Source organism: Monodelphis domestica, chromosome 1 (genome assembly GCF_027887165.1).
Source record: "Monodelphis domestica isolate mMonDom1 chromosome 1, mMonDom1.pri, whole genome shotgun sequence".
NCBI classification, from domain to species: Eukaryota; Metazoa; Chordata; class Mammalia; order Didelphimorphia; family Didelphidae; genus Monodelphis; species Monodelphis domestica.
Window position 1 is genome coordinate 170,611,810 of NC_077227.1, and position 19,855 is coordinate 170,631,664.

A 19,855-nucleotide genomic window follows, 5' to 3' on the forward strand; every position below is an offset into this window, starting at 1 on the left:
GCGGGGCTCTCCTCAGAGGGCGCTGTGTGAGTGTGTGAGTGTGAGCGTGAGCGTGTGTGCGTGTGTGTGCGAGAGCCGACCCGGGCCCGGACCTCCCGCCTCCTGCTGTCAGCGGCTCCTGCGGCTCCAGGCGCCGAGGCAGTGGCAGAGGCTGCGGGCTCGGCCCCCGCACATGCCGCCGGCCCCAGGCGGGGGGCTGCCCCCAGGCCGTGGTCCTCACAGCCGTCCCTAAGCCGCCGACCCCCCCGCGGGCCAGGCCGCCCCTAGGCCCGGTTCTCCTGCCAAACTTTGCAAAGTCGGGCCCGCGTCCCTCGCGCCCTTGGCCGTTCCCGAGCTCGGCGGCGGTGGCAGTGGCAGCATCAGGAGCAACGTCGGCGGCAGCAGTGGCACGGAGAGGAGGCGGAGGCGGCGGCGGCAGCAGCATCAAAGAGACGCGATTCCCGCTGCCTAGGGGGGAGTCATGCTTTGCAGTCTGTAATGTCAGCAGAACAGGAGAAGGATCCCATTGCGCTGAAGAGAGTTCGAGGTAACCGACCTGGGGGAATGGAAGGGGGTGATAGGGAGGGAGGGCGAACGGTGAGAAGGGCTTGCATGGGGGTCGCGGGGCGGGGGCGGGAAGGCGGTCCTGGGGCGCCGTCCGGGGCCTAACTGCAGAGCTTGCCTGGCCCCAGAGCGATCCAAGCTCGGTCGTGACCGCCGCCCTCCCTGCAGCCTGTTTGCATCCCCACGGACTCCCAGGGCACGATCTGGGCAGGAGGGTCCCTGCCCTGATTTTGCGTGGAGAAGCTGTTAAAGTCGCCTTCAGCATCTCCATCCCGTCCTTCCCCCCTCTTTAGTCCTCTCTGCCTACCCCCGCTCCTGCCAACTATCTGTGCACCAGAGCTACCTGCCCAGGGAAGACTTCTGTGGTAGAGACCTGGAGTGATTTTTCCAAAAGTTAGTTTGCTTGCCCGAGACACTTCGGGGAGAAGGTTTGCAGGGCCTTCACCATTAACAATAACAAACCAGAAACTTCTTTCTTTAACGGTTAAAGATTTATGTACCCAATGAGATAATGTGGACTGTGCTTTGCAAACCATAAAGCGCTATGTAAATGCTAGCTCTTGTTATAGATTTAAGAGATAGTTTACCCAATAACGTTCACATTGCAACAAAACCTGTTTTATGAATTAATTTTGGTTGCTTCTTGTAAACAATGATAGACCTTTTAGGATCTTTTTTTTTTCTGTTACCTCACAATCAGAAAATTAAGAAGGAATGGATTAACAAAGATCATCTATCTCTTTGAAAGTAGAAGACCTTTTTTCCTAGTGTTTAGGTTCACCAAGTCAAGTCAGCAAGCATTTCTTAAGTGCCTACTGTGTGCCAGCCTCTGTATACTATCACTGCCAGGATACAAAGAAAGACAAAAACTAGTCCCTGCTCTCAAAAGGCTTTGAGTCTAATAGAGAAGATAACATGCATACAAAAATGTACAAACAAGGCATATATATATATATATATATATATATATATATATGTACATATATATATGATAAATTGGAAATAATCTGAAAGGGAAGGCAAGGTTAAGGAGCGTTAAAAAAAAACACTGTGCAAAAGGTGGAACTTTTAGCTGAGACTTGAAGGTTTTTTTCACATTAGTTCCAGGGAAAGTTTCCCAGAAACAGTATTTATCCAAACAACTCAGAATTCTTTTCAAATTAATGAGTAGTAACACAGTTTCACCATAGAAAAAAGTAACATAGAGGTCAATTTTTACATTCCTTTATTTTTCTGTGGTACAGTTACAGAGGCCTGTGTGACCCAGAAGTATCTAAGTAGAGAATAACTTATTTAACATTTAAGATTATTTTTAAAAAGTAAAATCTGATATGCAAAACAGAGAAATTTAGACCTGAAAGAGATCCTAAAAGAGGTCAACTAGGCTAGTGGTGTAATAATCAAATAGAAACAGATCCCTGTGGCTTATTGTCTTATAAAAATCACTAATCAACCTTATCTATGTTCTATTGATTTTTTTGTTTAATTTATTAAACATTTCCCAATTATATTTTTATCAGGTTAGAGGTACATGTTGCCTGAGGACAGAGATTATGACACCTCTCATCTAGGCCAACCACCTTATTTTACAGAGGAGGAAACTGAGGCCCAAAGAGAGCTCACCTAAGCTGATTCTATGCTCTTTCAAAAAATCATCTGAGGAATTTAATTGTTGTTTAGTTATTCATTGGTGAAGATTTGCCATCTTGTTTTCCTTTATGCTTGTGTTTATGATTTGCCAAGAGTCCCTAAGGAGCAGATTTTCTTAAGTACAATTATTCCCTTGATATTTTGCCACAGTTGCCTATTACAAATTGGTCTGTGGGGGTGGGAGCAGGGTATCAGTTTTATGCCTTTGGCTTCAATTATTGAAGTCATGATCGTTGTGTTAATCTAGGTAAAAATCAGTGTATGTTTTAGCTTTGCCTAGGGGATGTGACTTTATATACATTTTGTTTGATGCTTTTAAACATGTTCACTCTATCTTAGTCAGCAGTGCCTTGTACATTCATGTGTAGGCTTAAAGATATTCTATACTTAATGACTATAAAAGAAAATGAATTTTCTTGAAGGCAGTGTGCAAAGTCCTAATACATGATTTTGTAGTAACTGGTTTACTGATTTCTTTGAGAATAGTTAAAGGCACCAAAATATTTAAGGAACCTTTGTAACAAAATTCTGTAGCACTTTGCAATTTTGGTACTCACCACTATAAAGATATCATTGGATTAAACTGCCATCTGTCATTGATACATTCATTCTAGAGGTTCCAGGCATAGGGAGGTCCCTTGAATACTAATTATACTACATTGGTAATAAAGAGGTAAAGGACAGATGAAGTTCCATACGTATGTGTAACACCTCTACTTTCTCCCCTCTTCTTTTCTATTACTTCCTTCCTCCAAAAATGGAAAGTTATGGGATATATCAAGATGAATTAGAGGAAACTGAGTTTAGAAGCTTTTTCATATGGTGTTGTCATCTTATCTTAAATATATCAATTTTCTTTTCAACCCTTACCTTCCACATTAGAATCAATACTACATATTGATTCCAAGGAAGAAAAGCAGTAAGGGCTAGGCAGTGGGGGGTTAAATGATTTGCCCAGGGTCACAAAGCTAAGGAGTATCCCAATTTTCAGTAACATGGATATCCAAAGACCAATCTAACTATAAATATTAAGAGCCTCTTCACTTCCTGGCAAATTCTTTGGCTATAGCACTCAAGTATTACCAAGGCCCCCAAGGCCAAATTGAAGAATTCTAGTGTTAGTCTGTCTTTCTCTTTCCAAACCTCTTTTGCTTCCAATATTTTAGGTATCTGTGCTTTCTCTTCCTCCTCCTTTCCCATCCACTCAATTCTGCCTTTCAGTTTGAGAATTTCTCCTCTAGGGTCCAATCTCAAACTTAGTTCTTTCAGTAATTAAAGCAATTTAGCATTAAATTGTGAATAAGATTTAACTCTAGAAGGAAGTGTTTACATTTTAAAAGAGAAACTTGTTTACCTAATTGAATCTCTAATTGGTAGAATGGGCTTGGAGATAATTTTTTAAAATATCCTCAGTGCCTGCTCTGAACTCTCTCTCTTAATCCATTTAGGTATCTTTCAAAGATTTTTTTTCTGAGAGAAGAAAACACTACATTATTGCAGAATATCAAACTGATCTATGTCTTTTTATAGTATTAAAGAATTAACTAGGGGTACTTAGAGATTTAGTAGCTTGCCCTAAGTCACAAACCATTTCTAGCACTCCTCTTTGCCCCATGTTGTATTCTTTCCATAAAAGGAAATTGAGACTTAAATAAAGCAGCTTGTCAAAACCCACACAATTTAAGCTAGATAAGCAATAGAGTTGGAATTTAGACCCAGTTCTCTTGATTCTTGTTTTGGTCCTTTTTTCTTCTGACTTCAGCATCTTCAAAAACTTTAGTATCACAAATAGAAAGGACAGTCATTTAAGTATTTATTGCTTTCCAGGTGTTAGGTGTGAGGAATAAAAAAGATTTTTTTAAATGATATAGTTTCTCTCCTTATAAAGTTTATATCCTACCCAGGAATATAGTATATACATAGGAATAGTATAGACACGGATAATAGGAGGTAGAAAACAATTCTGATAAAGGAAAGCTCCAGGCCAATTAGACAAATTAAAAATGAAAGAATATTTTAAGTTGTGTGAATTGGGGAAGTTATATGTAGATGACCTCTGAGTTGAGTATTGAAGGAAAATTCATTCAGCAAGTATTTATTAAGCATCTATTAATTGTTGGACACTGTGCTAGGTTCTGATGATACACAGAAAAAAAATGCCTACAAGAAATTCAATTACTGCCATATAACTTGAGCCCAGAAAAGTAAATAAATAATTTAGGTAAAGTAACTTGTGAGAAAGGACTCTAATAGAGTTGGGGAGGGAGAAGAATAGGTATCATGCTGAATACCTTGATTTGCACTTGAGCTGAGCTTTGAAGGAATTTAAGAATTCTACAACTGGAAGTGTGGAGGGAGTGTTTTCCAAGGGTGGAGAAAAGCCCACACAAAGGCATGTTCAGGAAACAACTAGTTCAATTTGGCTAAACTTAAAAATATATAAAGGGAAATATTGTGAAATAAATATGGTAAGGTAGTTTGTAGCTAGATTATGGAAGGTCATGCTAAGGAGTTTATATTTTTGCTATTTGCCTTTGGGGGCCACTGAAGAGTTATGAGCTTCGTGACATGATCAGAGCAATCAATGCTTTAGGAAGATTATTTTGCTATAGCTGTACGAAAGATGGATTGGGAAGGACATAGTTTAAGAGGAAAAGAAAATAATTAGGAAACTAAAATAATAATCCAAAAGAGGTAAAAAGAGCCTGAAAAAAGGTGGTAACTGGAATATGAATATAGAGGAGGAGCAGATTTTGTAGAGGAATAATCAATGGACCAGGAAGCTGATATTGCTGATTGGCCATGGGTAGGGTGAAGGGATTGGAAACTGGAAAAGATAACACTGAGTTAGGAACCTTGGTTACTGGAAAGTTTGTGGTGTTAGCTCTAAACAGAAAGTAGGGATGTTTGGAAGAATGAATTTGAATGGGAGGTAGGGGATGAATTCAATTTTGTGCATGCTAAATTGGAGGTGCCAGAAGGACCTGTAGGTAGAGATATCCAACAGACAACTAAAGATATGGGACTAGACTTAAGCAGAGAGATTACACATTATATATATATATATATTGATTTGGCAATCATCTGCATACAAATGAGAGTATAGTGAAAGGAGCGGAGATGACCTAGGATGGAGCCTTATAGGGCACGCATATGTCAAGTGAGAGAAAAGGATGATGGTTTGGCTAAGAAAATAAAACTAGGTAGGAAGTGAAACAGGAGTAAGTGGTTTTGAACATGAAAGGATAGTTGACAGTGTGTCCATAACCACAGAAAGGTCTAGGAGACTGAGGCTTTAAGAAAAGGCCATTGGAATCAGTTCTTTTTTTTAACCTCTTATCTTCCATCTTGGAACTGTTTATTGGTTCTAAGGCAGAAGATCGGTAAGGGCTACTCAATGGGGGTCAAGTGACTTGCTCAGTGTTACACAGCTAGGAAGTGTCTGAGGTCAAATTTGAACCCAAAACCTCCGGTTTCTGGGCCTGGCTCTCAATCCACTGAACCACCCAGCTGCCCTCAATTCAGTTCTTAAGAGATCACTGGCAACCTCAGAGAACAAGTTCAGTAGAGTGGTTGAGACTTGAAGTGGTCAAAAAATAAAATAATGGTTAGAAAGTAAAGACAGGTAGCAAAAACTATTCTTTCCAGCAGTTTATCAGTAAAAAAGAAAAGAAATACAGGAAGATAGCTAGAGGGAATGACAACTTCAAAGAGAGGTTGTTTTTTATTTATAAAGAAGGGGGAAATTGGTAAGAATTTTTTAGGAGAGGGAAGAAACCAATAGGCCAGTAGAATTTGATGATCAGAAATAGAGAGTATGATTGATAGTCAGATTTATGAAATATCATAGATCATGTTTATAAACATCATCTAGTCAAACTTCATTGTTGTGACTGAAGAAGAAATTGAGGCCTAATGAGATTAAATGTCTTGACCAAAGTCACACATCTAGTGAGTGGCAAACCTCCAATATTTCAGCTTGGGTCTTTGATCCTGGACCCAATAAGTTCTCCTTACTCTATACCTTACTGTCTCTTGAGATAGGAAGGCATGGAATCAAGGATACAAGGAAAGGAATCAGCCTTGGTAAGGAAAAAACTTGCCCTTTCCTTTAAGGCCCATTCAAAAATATTTTCTGATTGAAAAATACTCCAAAATTCTTAATAAAATAATCAAATATGCCAGACAACTAAATGTGCTTCTAGGAGTAGAGAAAAGAAGGAGTTGGATTAATATAAGGGCAGAGAGAAGGGAAAGGAGTTAGAAAACTCTGGAAGGGAGGGTTGCATGTGCTGTAGCTAGGAAGGCTTTCAATCCTAGAAGAAATCAAATAATAAAGAAATTACAGTATTAAGAAACTGAACATGAGAAGAGATCCTTTACTATTCCTCATTAATTCCTTCCTTAGTCAATCCTTCCTGTGTCCACTCTTACCTCTCACCTTCTATTTTCCACTTTTAGTCATCCTAAGCAAGCAAAAATAAAGGAGAAAACATATGAACTGTAATTTTAAGGGCTTCTCTGCTACCCCTCCACCTCCCCAAGAAAAGGTTTGACATTTGCCTGAAATTCTTTTAGTAGGAAATAAATCCTTTGAATCCACATTTAGAAATTAGAAATCTAAAATGTTCTTTAAAGTAATCCATTAATAAACTGAGAGGCAGCCAGGTAGTACATTGTATAGAGTGCTAGGCTTGGAGTTAGGAAGACTTACTTTTCTGAGTTCAAATCTGGTCTCAGACATTAACTAGCTAGGTGACCCTGGGCAAGTCACTTAACCTTGTTTGCTTCAGTTTCTCATCTGTAAAATAAGCTGGAGAGGGAAATGACAAACCACTTCATTTTTTTTTACCAATAAAACCCCAAATGGGACCATGAAGGGTTGGCCACTTCTGAAATAACTGGACAACAACGATATTATATCAGATTGTCCCTTAGCATAAACTTTTCCCTCCATAATTTCAGAAAATAAACTATTGAAATTTAAGAGTTCTTATGAGCAGCTCTATGTACATTGAGCTATGTGAGAAGGTAAATAGAATCTATGTCTGGAGGTATTTTTATGACTAACTGAAGCTCTGTTTTTACATGATTTATGAAAGGCTTTTTAAAAAAAAACCACTGTTAGTTATAAAGGAATTACATTCCCAGGGGTTTGTTAATTGAAGTATTTATTATACATTGCAAATGTGCATCATTCTCATATCCCTTCTTCATCTTTTTAAGTTGTTCTATATCCCATTGGCCTCAATAAAGTTAAAGAATTATTACTTGGGGAAAGAGGTGAATTGGCTTTGGGGACCATAAATATTCAAAATCTCAAATCAGGAGCTAGGAATGCCTCTTTATTTAAAATTCATTCAGTGTATATAGTGAGCTAAGAATTGATGACATTGTCTTTTATTTATATTTAAAATTTATATGTTTAGTTATTTGTAACATTTAAAATATTAAGATACTCAATTAACTACCTCCTTTTCCCCCCCTCCCCTATTAGAGAAAGCATCATTTGACAAAAAGACATTTGTATATATAAAACTGTCTTCTTTTCCTATTTATCAAGTCATTTCTCTAGAGGTAGACATACACAAGTCATCTTTAAAAGACTATTTTTATTGCTGTAGAAAACGTTCTTTTAGTTCTTCTTGTTTTGCTTTTCATATTTTCATGTAGGTCTGTGTTTTTTTCCAAAATCAACCTGTTTTGCCATTTCTTATAGCGCAGCAGTATTTCTTCACAATCATATGCTACAACTTGTTTAGCCATTCCCCAACTGATGGATATCTCTTCAACCTCCAGTTCTTTGCCACCACGAAGAGAACTACTATAAATTAGAACATATAATTTCTTTTCCTTTTGTCTTGGTCACCTTAGAAAATAAACCCAATAGTGAATTTGCTGGATCAAAAGGTGTAACATAATTTTTTATGACACTTCAAGTATAATTCAAATTTGCCCTCCAGCATGGTTGGATCACTTCACAGTTCCATCAACAATGTATTAGTATCCCCATTTTTCCACATCCCCTCCAACATTTATCATTTTGCCCTTTTATCATTTTAGCCAATCTGATAGGTATGAGATGATATCTGAATTGTTTTAATATTCATTTCTCTAATTAATAATTATATAGAGCATTTTTTTCATATAGTATCTTTGATTTCTTAATCCAAAAACTCTCTTCATATATTTTGACCATTTATCAATTGGGGAATGGCTGATATTCATGTATATTTGATAAAGTTCTCTATATATTTTAGATCTGAGGCCTCCATTTGAGAAAGTGTCTTTAAGAAATTTAAAGTATATACTTAAAACCATCAGCAAACATTATAATGGGAATAAGTTAGAAGCCTTCCCTCTAAGATCAGGAGTTAAATGAGGATCCTAACATTATCACCAATATTATTTAATATTGTACTAGATATGCTGGCAATACCAGTAAGAGAAGAAGAAAAAATTGAAGGAATAAGAAGTAATAAAACTACTACCTCTTTTCTCAGATATGATTATATAGAGAGAGAAAATCCTAGAGATTCAACTAAAAATTAATTGAAACTATCAATAATTTTAGCAAAGTAGCAGGATATAAAATAAATCAATAGCATTTCTGTCTGCCACAGTGTCCTGCAAGAAGAGATAGTAAGGGATAACCTATTTAAATTAATCATAAATAGAATAAAATATCTAGGAGTATATTTTTCTAAACAAACCCAGAAATTATATGAACATAAAAATGGTTTTATACAAATAAAGCCAGATTAAAATAATTAGAGAAATATTAATTTTTCATGGGTAGGCAGAACCAACATAATTAAAATAATAATCCTACCTAAACTAATCTACTTATTTAATGCCATCCTAATTGAGTTAACAAAAAAATTATTTTATTGAGCCAGAAAAAATAATAACAAAATGTGTTTGAAAAAAAAGGTCAAGAATATCAAAGGAAATAATGAAAAAATGTTAGGGAAGGAGGGCCTAGCAATACCATATTTTGAACTATATTATGAAGTAGTAATTATTAAAACTATATGATACTGTCTAAGAAAGAGAAAAGTAGATCAGCAGAATAGATATACAACAAACAGTTGTAAAATTTTATAGTAACCTTGTGCTTGGCAAAGGTAAAGATCTGAGTTTTGGGAATAAGAATTCAATATTTGGTAAAAATTGTTGGGAAACTGGAAAGCAATTTGGCAGAAACTAGATACAGATCAATATCTTATACCATTTACCAAGATAAGTTCAAAATGGATATATATGACTTCAACCCAAAGGGAGATATAAGCAAATTAGAAGAACAGGAAATATACCTATCAGATTTATGGATACAAGACTTTATGAATAAACAAGAGATAGAAAGCATTGTTAAATGTAAAATAGTTTTGCATACATTAACTTGAAAAGTTTTTTTAACAAATAAAACTAATGTAACCAAGATTAGAAGGAAAGCATTAAGTTGAGAAAAACAATTTTACTTATACTCTTAAAAAGAATGGCAACAGGGGCAGCTGGGTGGCTCAGTAGATTGAGAGCCATGCCTAGAGACGGGAAGTCCTAGCTTCAAATATGGACTCGGACACTTCCCAGCTGTGTGACCCTGGGCAAGTCACTTAAGCCCCATTGCCTAGCCCTTACCACTCTTCTGTCTTGGAGTCAATACACCATATTGACTCCAAGACAGAAGGTAAGGGTTTATTTAAAAAAAATGGCAACTACCAAATTGAAAAAATATTTTTTCAAACACTTGTCTTGCATTCAATTCAGTTTAATTAGTTTCCACATTTGTTAATCAGTTATTACTGTGTGCAGAGCACACTGCTAAGAACTAGGAGACATACAAAGTTTACAGAGTCCCTGCTTTCATGGTGCTTAGAGTTTATTAAGTAGATAGGACATTTATATGTAAATTAGTACGTACATAAGACAGTAACAAACCCTGAAATGTGAGATTCACAGATAAGTTCATGTCAAGGAAATCAGGAAAGTCTTCCTGGCAGGAGCTGGCTTTATGCTAGATGGAAATGAAAAGGCAAAAGATGAGGGATAATGGAGGACATTACAGACAGAAAACTGTATGAGCAAAGGCACATGGGCTGGAAAGTATGGACCTCATATGGGTGATTGAGTAGTCCAGTTTGGCTGACACATAGAATATGTGAAAGGGATTAGTATGAAATGAAGCTGGAAAGTTCAGTTTCACCACATTGTTGAGGGTCTTGAATGCTAGGCAAAGTAGTTTCTATGTCTTATTTTCATATATTCACAAGCCAAGCCCACGATAAAGGTTACTATTCTTTTTTTTTTAAGATTTTAAATTTTATTTTATTGATTAGTTAAGAAAAATTTTCCATGGTTAGATGATTCATGTTCTTTCCCTCTCCTCCCCCCCCCCCATAGCCAATGTGCAATTCCACTGGGTTTTACATGTGTCATTGATCAAAACCTATTTCCATATTTTTGATATTTGTACCAGGGTGATCATTTAGAGTCTACATCCCCAATAATATCCCCATTAACCCATGTGATCAAGTAGTTGTTTTTCTTCTGTGTTTCTACTCCCACAGTTCTTTCTCTGGACGTGGATAGTGTTCTTTCTCATATGTCCCTCAGAATTGTCCTAGATCATTGCATTGCTGCTATTAGAGAAGTTCATTGCATTCGATTATGCCACAGTGTATTAGTCTGTGTACCACATTCTTCTGGTGCTGCTCCTTTCACTCTGCATCAATTCCTGGAGGTCGTTCCAGTTCACATGGAATTCCTCCAGTTTAATATTTCTTTGAGCACAATAGTATTCTATCACCAACATAGACCACAATTTGTTCAGCCATTTTCCATTTGAAGGGCATGTCCTCATTTTCCAATTTAAGATTACTATTCTTAAGAATACATTTTGTTTAAGAACACAAAAAATAAGTTGTTTGGCTCTGAGTTGAGTGAATTATTGGATAAACTGAAATTAGGAATTAAAATTCTTTACTATTAATCCTAATCTTGTGCTTTATCATCATGCTATTTACTGAGTACTTATACAAGGCATAAGAGATATTTGATAGAATACTGTGTATCATGTGTGAGATTAAAATATATAGAAAGAATCCTAGAATCTCAGAGTTGAGAGGCGCCAGAGACCATCTAGTCAAATACTAGCTTGGCAGCTAGGTAGCTCATTGGATAGCTAGAGGTTGGGTGTGGAGTCAGGAAGATTCATCTTTCCGAGTTCAGATGTGACCTCAGATACTTTGTGACCTTGGGAAAGTCACCTTTTGGCTTCAGTTTCCTCTTCTATAAAATGAACTGGAAGAGGAAATGGCAAAGCACCCTAAGATCTTTGCCAAGAAAACCCCAAATGGGGTCACAAAGAGTTGAACATGACTGAAATGCCTAAACACCAATAACAACAGTTCTTAGATATAATCTCTTCTCCAACCTAACAGACAGTTAGATGGTCACTCGACATTTGCTTAAAGATCTCAAGTAAGATAACTGACTCCCTTCTCTACTTATAGAACCTCTTATGCTACATAATAAACAGAAATGTTTAACAGCTATGTGATTTTATCACCGTCTGTACCCGATTCATGCCATCTTGTTCATGTCCTTTCATCTTCTAACATTTCTATAATATACAGTTTTGCAGAGTCTTTGGGCATTCATTAAATATTGGTTTTTATTTTCAACTGAGCATATATAGTATTCAATTCTTTCTTTGATGCAGTATTATGACATTGGCCCTAGACACTACAAAGTAATATAGAGTGTAATTATGCTCTATTAGATCCTACAAAAGTGGAAAGGTTTTCAGCATGAACGAGGCAACGAACTACATGTCTGCCTTCCCATAAGAAAGCTTGCCAAGTGCAACAAAGTCCATCTCCTGGAAATTGACGAGCACATGATAAATTTCTTTTGGCTATGGTGATTCATTAAATACTTAAAAATACAAAGTACAGTTGTGTGCATCCCTCTTTTACTTATGCAATGATGATAGGTGAGTGGTAGGTAGAAGCAGAGAGTATTAGGAATCCTGAAGTTACACGGTCATTTAATAAAACTGACAAATTCAGTTGAGTGACCAACAAAGTCACATACCACTAGAGGCGTGTATCAGTGCAGACATGCTCAGTATAGAATGAAAATGTGAGGCTTAAAAAAGCTTGCAGCTAAAAGGAATGAAAGGATAACTCACTAGAAGAAGTAGATAAAGGAACCTGTGGGAATAATTTCTTATTGCTGCCAGAGATAATAATACACATGGACAAAATGCAGGACTTGAAGTCAGGAAACACTTGAGTTTGGTTATTTGTTACTTTGTAAATTTGGTTCTTGTGACCAGTATAAATATGTACACCAGGAAGAATGATGAACACTAAATTGGAAAATATTATTTGGGATCAAGTAAATAGGTAGGCTAGTCTTTTAGATGACTCAGATTTTTTAAGTAGAAAGTCCAAAAGTAATGGATGTAGTAAGCAGAGCAATAATGAGGGAGTTTAGCACATGGGGCAAATATAGATTTGGCAGTAATAGGTGAGCCCTGGGAGGAACAGTACAACTGTGAGTACTTGTGGGCCAGAAGGTGATGGTCTCTTGTCCCTATTCCCCTGGCTTCTGTTGACTTTAGTCCTATTCCTTTTCCCTTCTCTTAGGGCTTTTTAAGTAATGTCTGTGGCAGCACAAACCAGAAAATATTGTAAAGTGCTGTAGGAACAGCAGGCTCTAGAGCACTTTAGGAAGACAGTGAGCATCTCTTTAAAAAAATCAGACCTGCTCTCCACTCCTCCTGCCTTGGGGCAAAACCCTGGTCTCCCAGCCTTAGTTACCTCTGGGGATGAGTGCCAAACAACATAACTAGAAATGTAATTGATTTGCTGTGGATACTATTACCACATTCTCATCTATCTGTTATGAACAATGCTCTATGAAAGGACTGGGGCCTCAAATACCACCTAATGAGCAACTCTTGGGCTCTGAGTCAAGGCCTTGGCTGACTGAATCTCACCTAAGTTTCACTTAAGGCTTTCTAGTTTCTTGTGAGCCTTCTTCAGAGAAGGAGGGAATATTCAAGGAGAACTTGCAGGCTTATGGACTTTCAGAAATGTTTCTGACTCAATACAAATATATAAATCTATTATCAATGATTATTATGTGGCTGAGTCTCACCAAGTGACAGAGAGAAAAGGGAATGGAGAAGAGGAGACCTGCCATACCCATAAGAAAAGAGTGTCAGAGAGAGAACAGAAGGGGTGCCATATAATGGCAGAGATGCCCACCTGCCTGTAGAAAAAGATCAGAGGGAAGGGAAGCCCTTTTAAAGCACAGTGTTAGAGTTAAGGGGAAAATAATTTCTTTTCTGTTAACAGAAAACTGCTGCCTTAAGTTAATTGCATGACCTTTTGCTGCCTTCTTTTCAAAGACTGATAGCTATTGCTGCAGCTAAGACTGTTTGTCACATGACTTATACCTCTTTTCCAAATAACTAGAAGATCCAGCTAGAAGAACCATCTGGTTCAACTGCCTTATTTTATAGAGGAAGAAGAGATGAAGTGACTTGTCCAAAGCCATAAAGGTACCGCATAGCAGAACCAAAATTCAAGCAAAGTATCAATTAATAATTAAGATACTGAGTATCTCAACATAATATAGACCAGAAGAGACATATTAGAGATAATAGGAATTTCCAAATTAGCTGTCTATGTACAGCTAGCTGTTTTGTGCTGTTCAGAGCAAAGGTCAGTCATAATTTGATATTTTAGTAGACTGTGAGTTACATAAATCTTACCTGCCTTCACATGCCATGCACTTCCATAAATATTTCATAGAGGTCCTATGCACTAAAGTCCTTCCTCTTATTTAAAAAAAATGTTGTGGATATACATGTTCCACTTTGGGTTTTCCATCTGGTGAAAGAAAACACTAAATTAGAAGAAAAAATGATGAGAAAAAAGATGAGAAGCCCACTTGCAATTAAAGAAACTCCAACCTACTTTATTTGAATGGGCCTTTGTTTCCAATCTGGAAATGAGAAATGGATAAAAGTGGAGATGTTGACTATATTGATTACTGTTTTTTAGAAGTTTAACATAAAATAGTCACTATACTCTAGAGGAGAAAAGAGTACAGAAACCAACTTGACTTCTCTTTGCCAAGCAGAGATATGGTAGCAAAGGGCAATGCCTATTTAGAAAACAAGATCATTAAAAAAAAATCAGTAAAACACCATCAAGAAAAATGACAAAAGGTTAAGAACAGTATTCACAAAATAGCCAAAATCAGTTAAGGAAATAGCAATCTTTCAAAGAGCTAGTTTGAATGTGAGTTCTAGCTAAACCCGATGTTCCCCCAAAGCATTTATAGATGAAAACCTTAGAACTATAATCAAATGCAAAAAAATTTGGGGGCACTTTTAAGAAATACTTGTGGATTTGGCTTTTATAGTTATCTGTTCTTATCACCAAAAGTGATCACACATTTAATGGTGATAACAGCATTTAAGATGTTTTATACATATAAGCAGTTAAGATGTTAAATTATGGAATAATAGCTGAACCTGATGCATGCTAATATTAAAGATTTCATAATTTTGAAAAAATTTGAGGATCAATTCCCAATATATTACAAATAAAGGAAGAACTCAAAAGGATAGAAAAAAATTATCAATGATAGTTCTCCCCACTTCCCAAAAGGCATCAGAAAGCATTAGAAACATCTAACATATGTGCTTGGTTTCTTAGCTCTAAAAAAAATCTTTAGGAGAGGAGATTATATGGAAAGCACCCTTGATGAAAACCTGAGAAGGGCACCAGTAGAGTTTTGTAGGCCTTTTTCTAAAGTGGACCACATTTTTAGAATCACACTCTTGAGAGATGTATAAAATATAAGACCCCCACTATGTTTACTGATTTTAAGAAAGCCTATGACTTGAGAGAAACTACAACTTTAAATACCATGTACTCGGATGAGAATTTCCTCATAAGTTTGTATAAATTATATAAAGTTACCTGGCATGCATAAATGATGGAGAATTTTTTTCATTGACCTGCTATTGAATTATCAATATCAAGTAAACTGTTAACTTTATATCAATATGTATATATAACCTGAGTATGTGGGAGAAAGTGGCAGTATATATACTCTAGAATGATTCTTACAATCCTCACTAACAAGAGTAAACAGAGTTCCCATAGCTGCTATAATTTCCTTCAGGATTCTAAGTATATTTTTAAGGAATTGGTCATGGTTTTCTAATGCTATAGTTCAGTGGTTCTTAAAGTATGATCATGGGACCCCTGAGGGTCAATAAGGTCAAAACAATTTCACAATAATACTAAACTGTTATTTCTCTATTAAAATATACTACTCTTCTTTTTCCCAACTACTAATCTGTGTATATGTTATTTCCTTCTTCAAACAAAATAATATATTACAATAGATTGAATACAAAAGATAGACATTAAAGAGATTTGCCAAAATATGTAAAATAATGCTACTCTTTTCACTCTGTATTTTTGGAAAATATAGTTATTTTCACACAAATATATTATTTATGTTAGGATATAATAAGTTTATTATTTTAAATTAATTAATCATTTAAAATTTTGTTTTCCTTTCTATTATGTAAATATCAGTAGATAAAAGCCATATAAACAAAAGTTCTTTTAGAGTCCTTCTTAATTTTTAAGCCTTCATTGGTTTGCTTTCTATCTCCTCTTTCTCCCAATAACCTCTCTATTCTCCCATGTTTTTGTTATTGTCAATTAGCCAGATTGAATCCTCTTTTTAGAAAAAGAGTATTTTATTACTTATATTGGTGGTATACTAAGAATAGTTGGTATAAAACATCCCTCCTAACAGTTTATGGCACACTTTCCTTCTAAAACACCAGAGATCAAGGGAATGTGGGACCAAGAATAGAAATATGACTTGATACACGTGACAAAACTTATAGTTTCTGTTTGTTGGCAATTCTTTTCTTACATTAGGTATGCTATAACATTTCTTTTGGGCTCCTTTTACAGCTCTGAATCTGCCTTTACTTATTTCATCCAGTCAACCTACTTTGCCTTGGCCTCTTTACACAGACAGTGCTGCCAGCCACTACTGTCCTGGCTACTGATGAGAAAATCTAAATCTTCTGACTTAGCAGTACCTAGGTTCTCTTCAAGGTGTTTGGTAGAGGAAACTGGAATGAAGATCAAAATGCCCTCTTCCTCCACCAAATGATTCCATCTCAGGAATCTGATTGGAGGTTACTATAGCATTAAGCTACTAGGCTCAAGACTCCTCATTTCCAAACTAGTTTTCTGGTTTTATACAAGCCCCAAAGGAAGATCTTTAACCAATCTTAACATACTTATTGCTCCTAGTTGAAATGCTTGAATTGAATCGGGCATGTTCAAGCTGTGTTAGCATATAGTTTACATCTCTAATTGAGTCAATTGAGATTTGTTCTCACTTCAAAGGTAGAACAGATCGTCTTGCCAGTTACCTTAAGTGGAATAGGGATAATTTGATGGACTCACTGGCCAGCTATCATACAAACATGCATACATGCATACATATTTGAGCCAATGATCTTGTAAAAAGAAATATTTCATATTAGTGTCAAAGTTTTTAAAATGCTCCTTCCCAAGTGACATTGTATTTATTACAATAACTTCTTCATTGAAAATTGTGAAAGAGATAGTTCCATATATACTGAAAAAACAAAGTAGATTTAAAAAATCATAATAATGAGATTTTGACATGAAACTAGGTGGGCAGCTCATCTAATTTATGCCTCAACATGAGCTTCTTGAGCAATTATTACAGATTAATTTATGGATCAACTCAAAATTAAAACAGAAAAAGAATTAGGGAAACATAAGAAAAATTCTGGGAAAGTGAACTGTGGTTTGAATGATCCCAAACTTGTTTGCTACCACAAAAACCTGTTTCTTTAACACAATGGTGTTTGTTTTCTTTTATCTTGACCTCTGATTTTATCCATGTGGGATACCCCAGGCATGGAAGCTCCTTTCAGTACTACAGATAGACTACTTATCTCTTTATTTGTATTCCTTTGTTGCCCAAGATATTGTATAAAACAGGTCTTGTAGCTGAACTGTTCTGACTTTAAGGTTGGGCCTTAATTTACTGTGCTATTATGCCTCTAGTGATGCTATACAGGGGAGGGTTATGACACAATGAAAAAAAAAATTCTATAGAGATTTATAGGAAAATATAGGCAAGAATAAAGAGTAAAAAGATAGGGTGGGGTTATGATTTACATTGCTAGAAGAAGTATCCACACTGATAAAATGACAGGTCTTTCAAGGCAACAAAGTATATATTGAATAAATGTTGTTTCACCAAACTGAACTTGACATGATGAATGTTAATGCATAGTACATAATACAGTAAAACATCACAAAATTGAAATAATTGAAGAGGCTAGTCTGACTCTGGTCCCCAAAAGAATATAATTTTCTCCAAGGTAGGGACTATTTTGTTTCTTTCTTCTTTTCCCTGGCATCTAGCTCAATGGCTTGAAGCAGATATCTAATAAATGTTTGTTGGGCTGCATTGAATTAGTAAAAATTCTAAAGTATAAAATATTTGAAAAAATATAACTATTATTTCTAAAACTGTCAAAATGAGGGAATGGTTTAAAAATATCCTTATTATGATTAAATGACTTAATATATAATAAATGTAAAAGTGCTTTAACATCTTGGAATTCATTGCTGTACCAAAAAGTGAAGACATGTTCAGGAAATCCTTAATCTTGAGGTTTTGTTTTGAAAAGACTATTGGTTTGGGGCTAGATTTCACTTCTTCAATGTGAAATGTAGGTTCCTTCTTTCCTTAGTTTGGGGAAGAGCTGTGATATTGCTCTTAACTCTTTCTCATGGGTGACTATTTCCAGAACATGGTAGCTAGTAAGACCCCATCAGTGGATTTCCCATCAGTAAATCAGCCACAAATAATTAATCTTCACCAAAACATTTACTGAAAATCTAAAGCAAACACATAATATTTATAACAACATATTACCCATAATTATACTCTCACACCGATGTACACAGTGTCCCTGGGACGAATGGTCACACTAGAGCTCCAGAGTAGTAAAGGACCAATATAGGGAACAAATGGGGCCTGAACAACCTGCAGGTCTGAACTACAAACTTCATTTTCCTCTCTTTGTCTGAAGATCAGTCTGTAAAAATTTTTTGATGAATTTGACTTTTGTATTGAAGATTTTTCCACAGCTAAGCTAAGCTGATCAGTTACTGAGCAGGACATTATCGCTAGACTAGTGACCCACTGGGCAAGTTCTCTACTTCCAAACTATTCTCAGTTTTAGGCTTAGTTAATGCCTTTTCAGCTGAAGTTATGTTTTGCTCTTTTAGGAAAAGGTATTGATCTTTATTATTAAATTGGCAAATCAGCTTAAAATCTGCTCCTCTGCAGGATTCTTCTTCTCTACCTCTCAGCAACAACAGGTGGTGATACAGAGAAGTATCTGCCACCATCCTGATTGTATCTTCTAATCAGCAGAAAAAATATAATAAAGAATAAATCATATTTTTCTCTATTCTCTCAGCAGCAAGTAATAATAAGAAAGCAGTATATAACCTCTCAGTTGGTTGTTAGCAACAGGCTGCAGTAGAATACTTCATCCTCTCATTGGTTAACTACTCTGCTCAACAACAAATGATAATGCAGAAACAGCTATAGTTTCTCTTTGACAGATTTGAAAACTATTCCCAGCCTCTTTCTTAGTCTTCTGTTAACATTTCTTGGCTCAGTAGACAGGTCCTTTCTACAACTGATCCCACTTTAGTTTATGGTTAGATGGTTAGTAACCAAATTCTTGACAGAAAGTGAAAGAAATTATAAGCGATTTAGAATACTTTTTCATGTGCTTATTAATAGTTTTGATTTCTTTATCTGAAAACTGCCTATTCATGTCCCTTGCCCATTTGTCAATTGGAGAATAGCTTGATTTTTTGTACAATTGATTTAGCTCTTTGTAAATTTGAGTAATTAAACCTTTGTCAGAGGTTTTTATGAAGATTGTTTCCCAATTTGTTGCTTCCCTTCTGATTTTAGTTACATTGGTTTTGTTTGTACAAAACCTTTTTAATTTGATGTAGTCAAAATGATTTATTTTACATTTTGTGACTCTTTCTAAGTCTTGCTTGGTTTTAAAATCTTTCCCTTCCCAAAGGTCTGACATGTATAATATTCTGTGTTCACCCAATTTGCTTATAGTTTCCTTCTTTATGTTCAAGTCATTCAACCATTCTGAATTTATCTTGGTGTAGGGTGTGAGGTGTGGATCCAAACCTAATCTCTCCCACACTGTCTTCCAATTTTCCCAGCAGTTTTTATCAAATACTGGATTTTTGTCCCAAAAGCTGGGGTCTTTGGGTTTGTCAAAGACTGTCTTGCTGAGGTCGCTTACCCCAAGTCTATTCCACTGATCCTCCTTTCTGTCTCCTAGCCAGTACCAAATTGTTTTGATGACAGCTGCTTTATAATATAGTTTGAGATCTGGGACTGCAAGGCCCCCTTCCTTTGTATTTTTTAATAAGCACATGAAAAAGTGTTCTAAATCTCTTATAATCAGAGAGATGCAAATCAAAATACAACCTCACACCTAGCAGATTGG

The 19,855-nt window shown here is 36.1% G+C and overlaps 1 protein-coding gene across 1 annotated transcript in view; it reads left to right on the top strand.

The window, feature by feature from the left end:
* The first annotated feature begins 395 nt into the window (after positions 1-395).
* The window catches only part of PYGO1 (pygopus family PHD finger 1), a 29,847-nt gene continuing 10,387 nt past the window's right edge, over positions 396-19,855 (top strand). Inside the window, exon 1 of the mRNA XM_007479704.3 lies at positions 396-526. Coding sequence (XP_007479766.1) covers positions 478-526 — 49 coding nt within the window. The 5' untranslated portion in view covers positions 396-477. The remainder of the gene's footprint in view (positions 527-19,855) is intronic.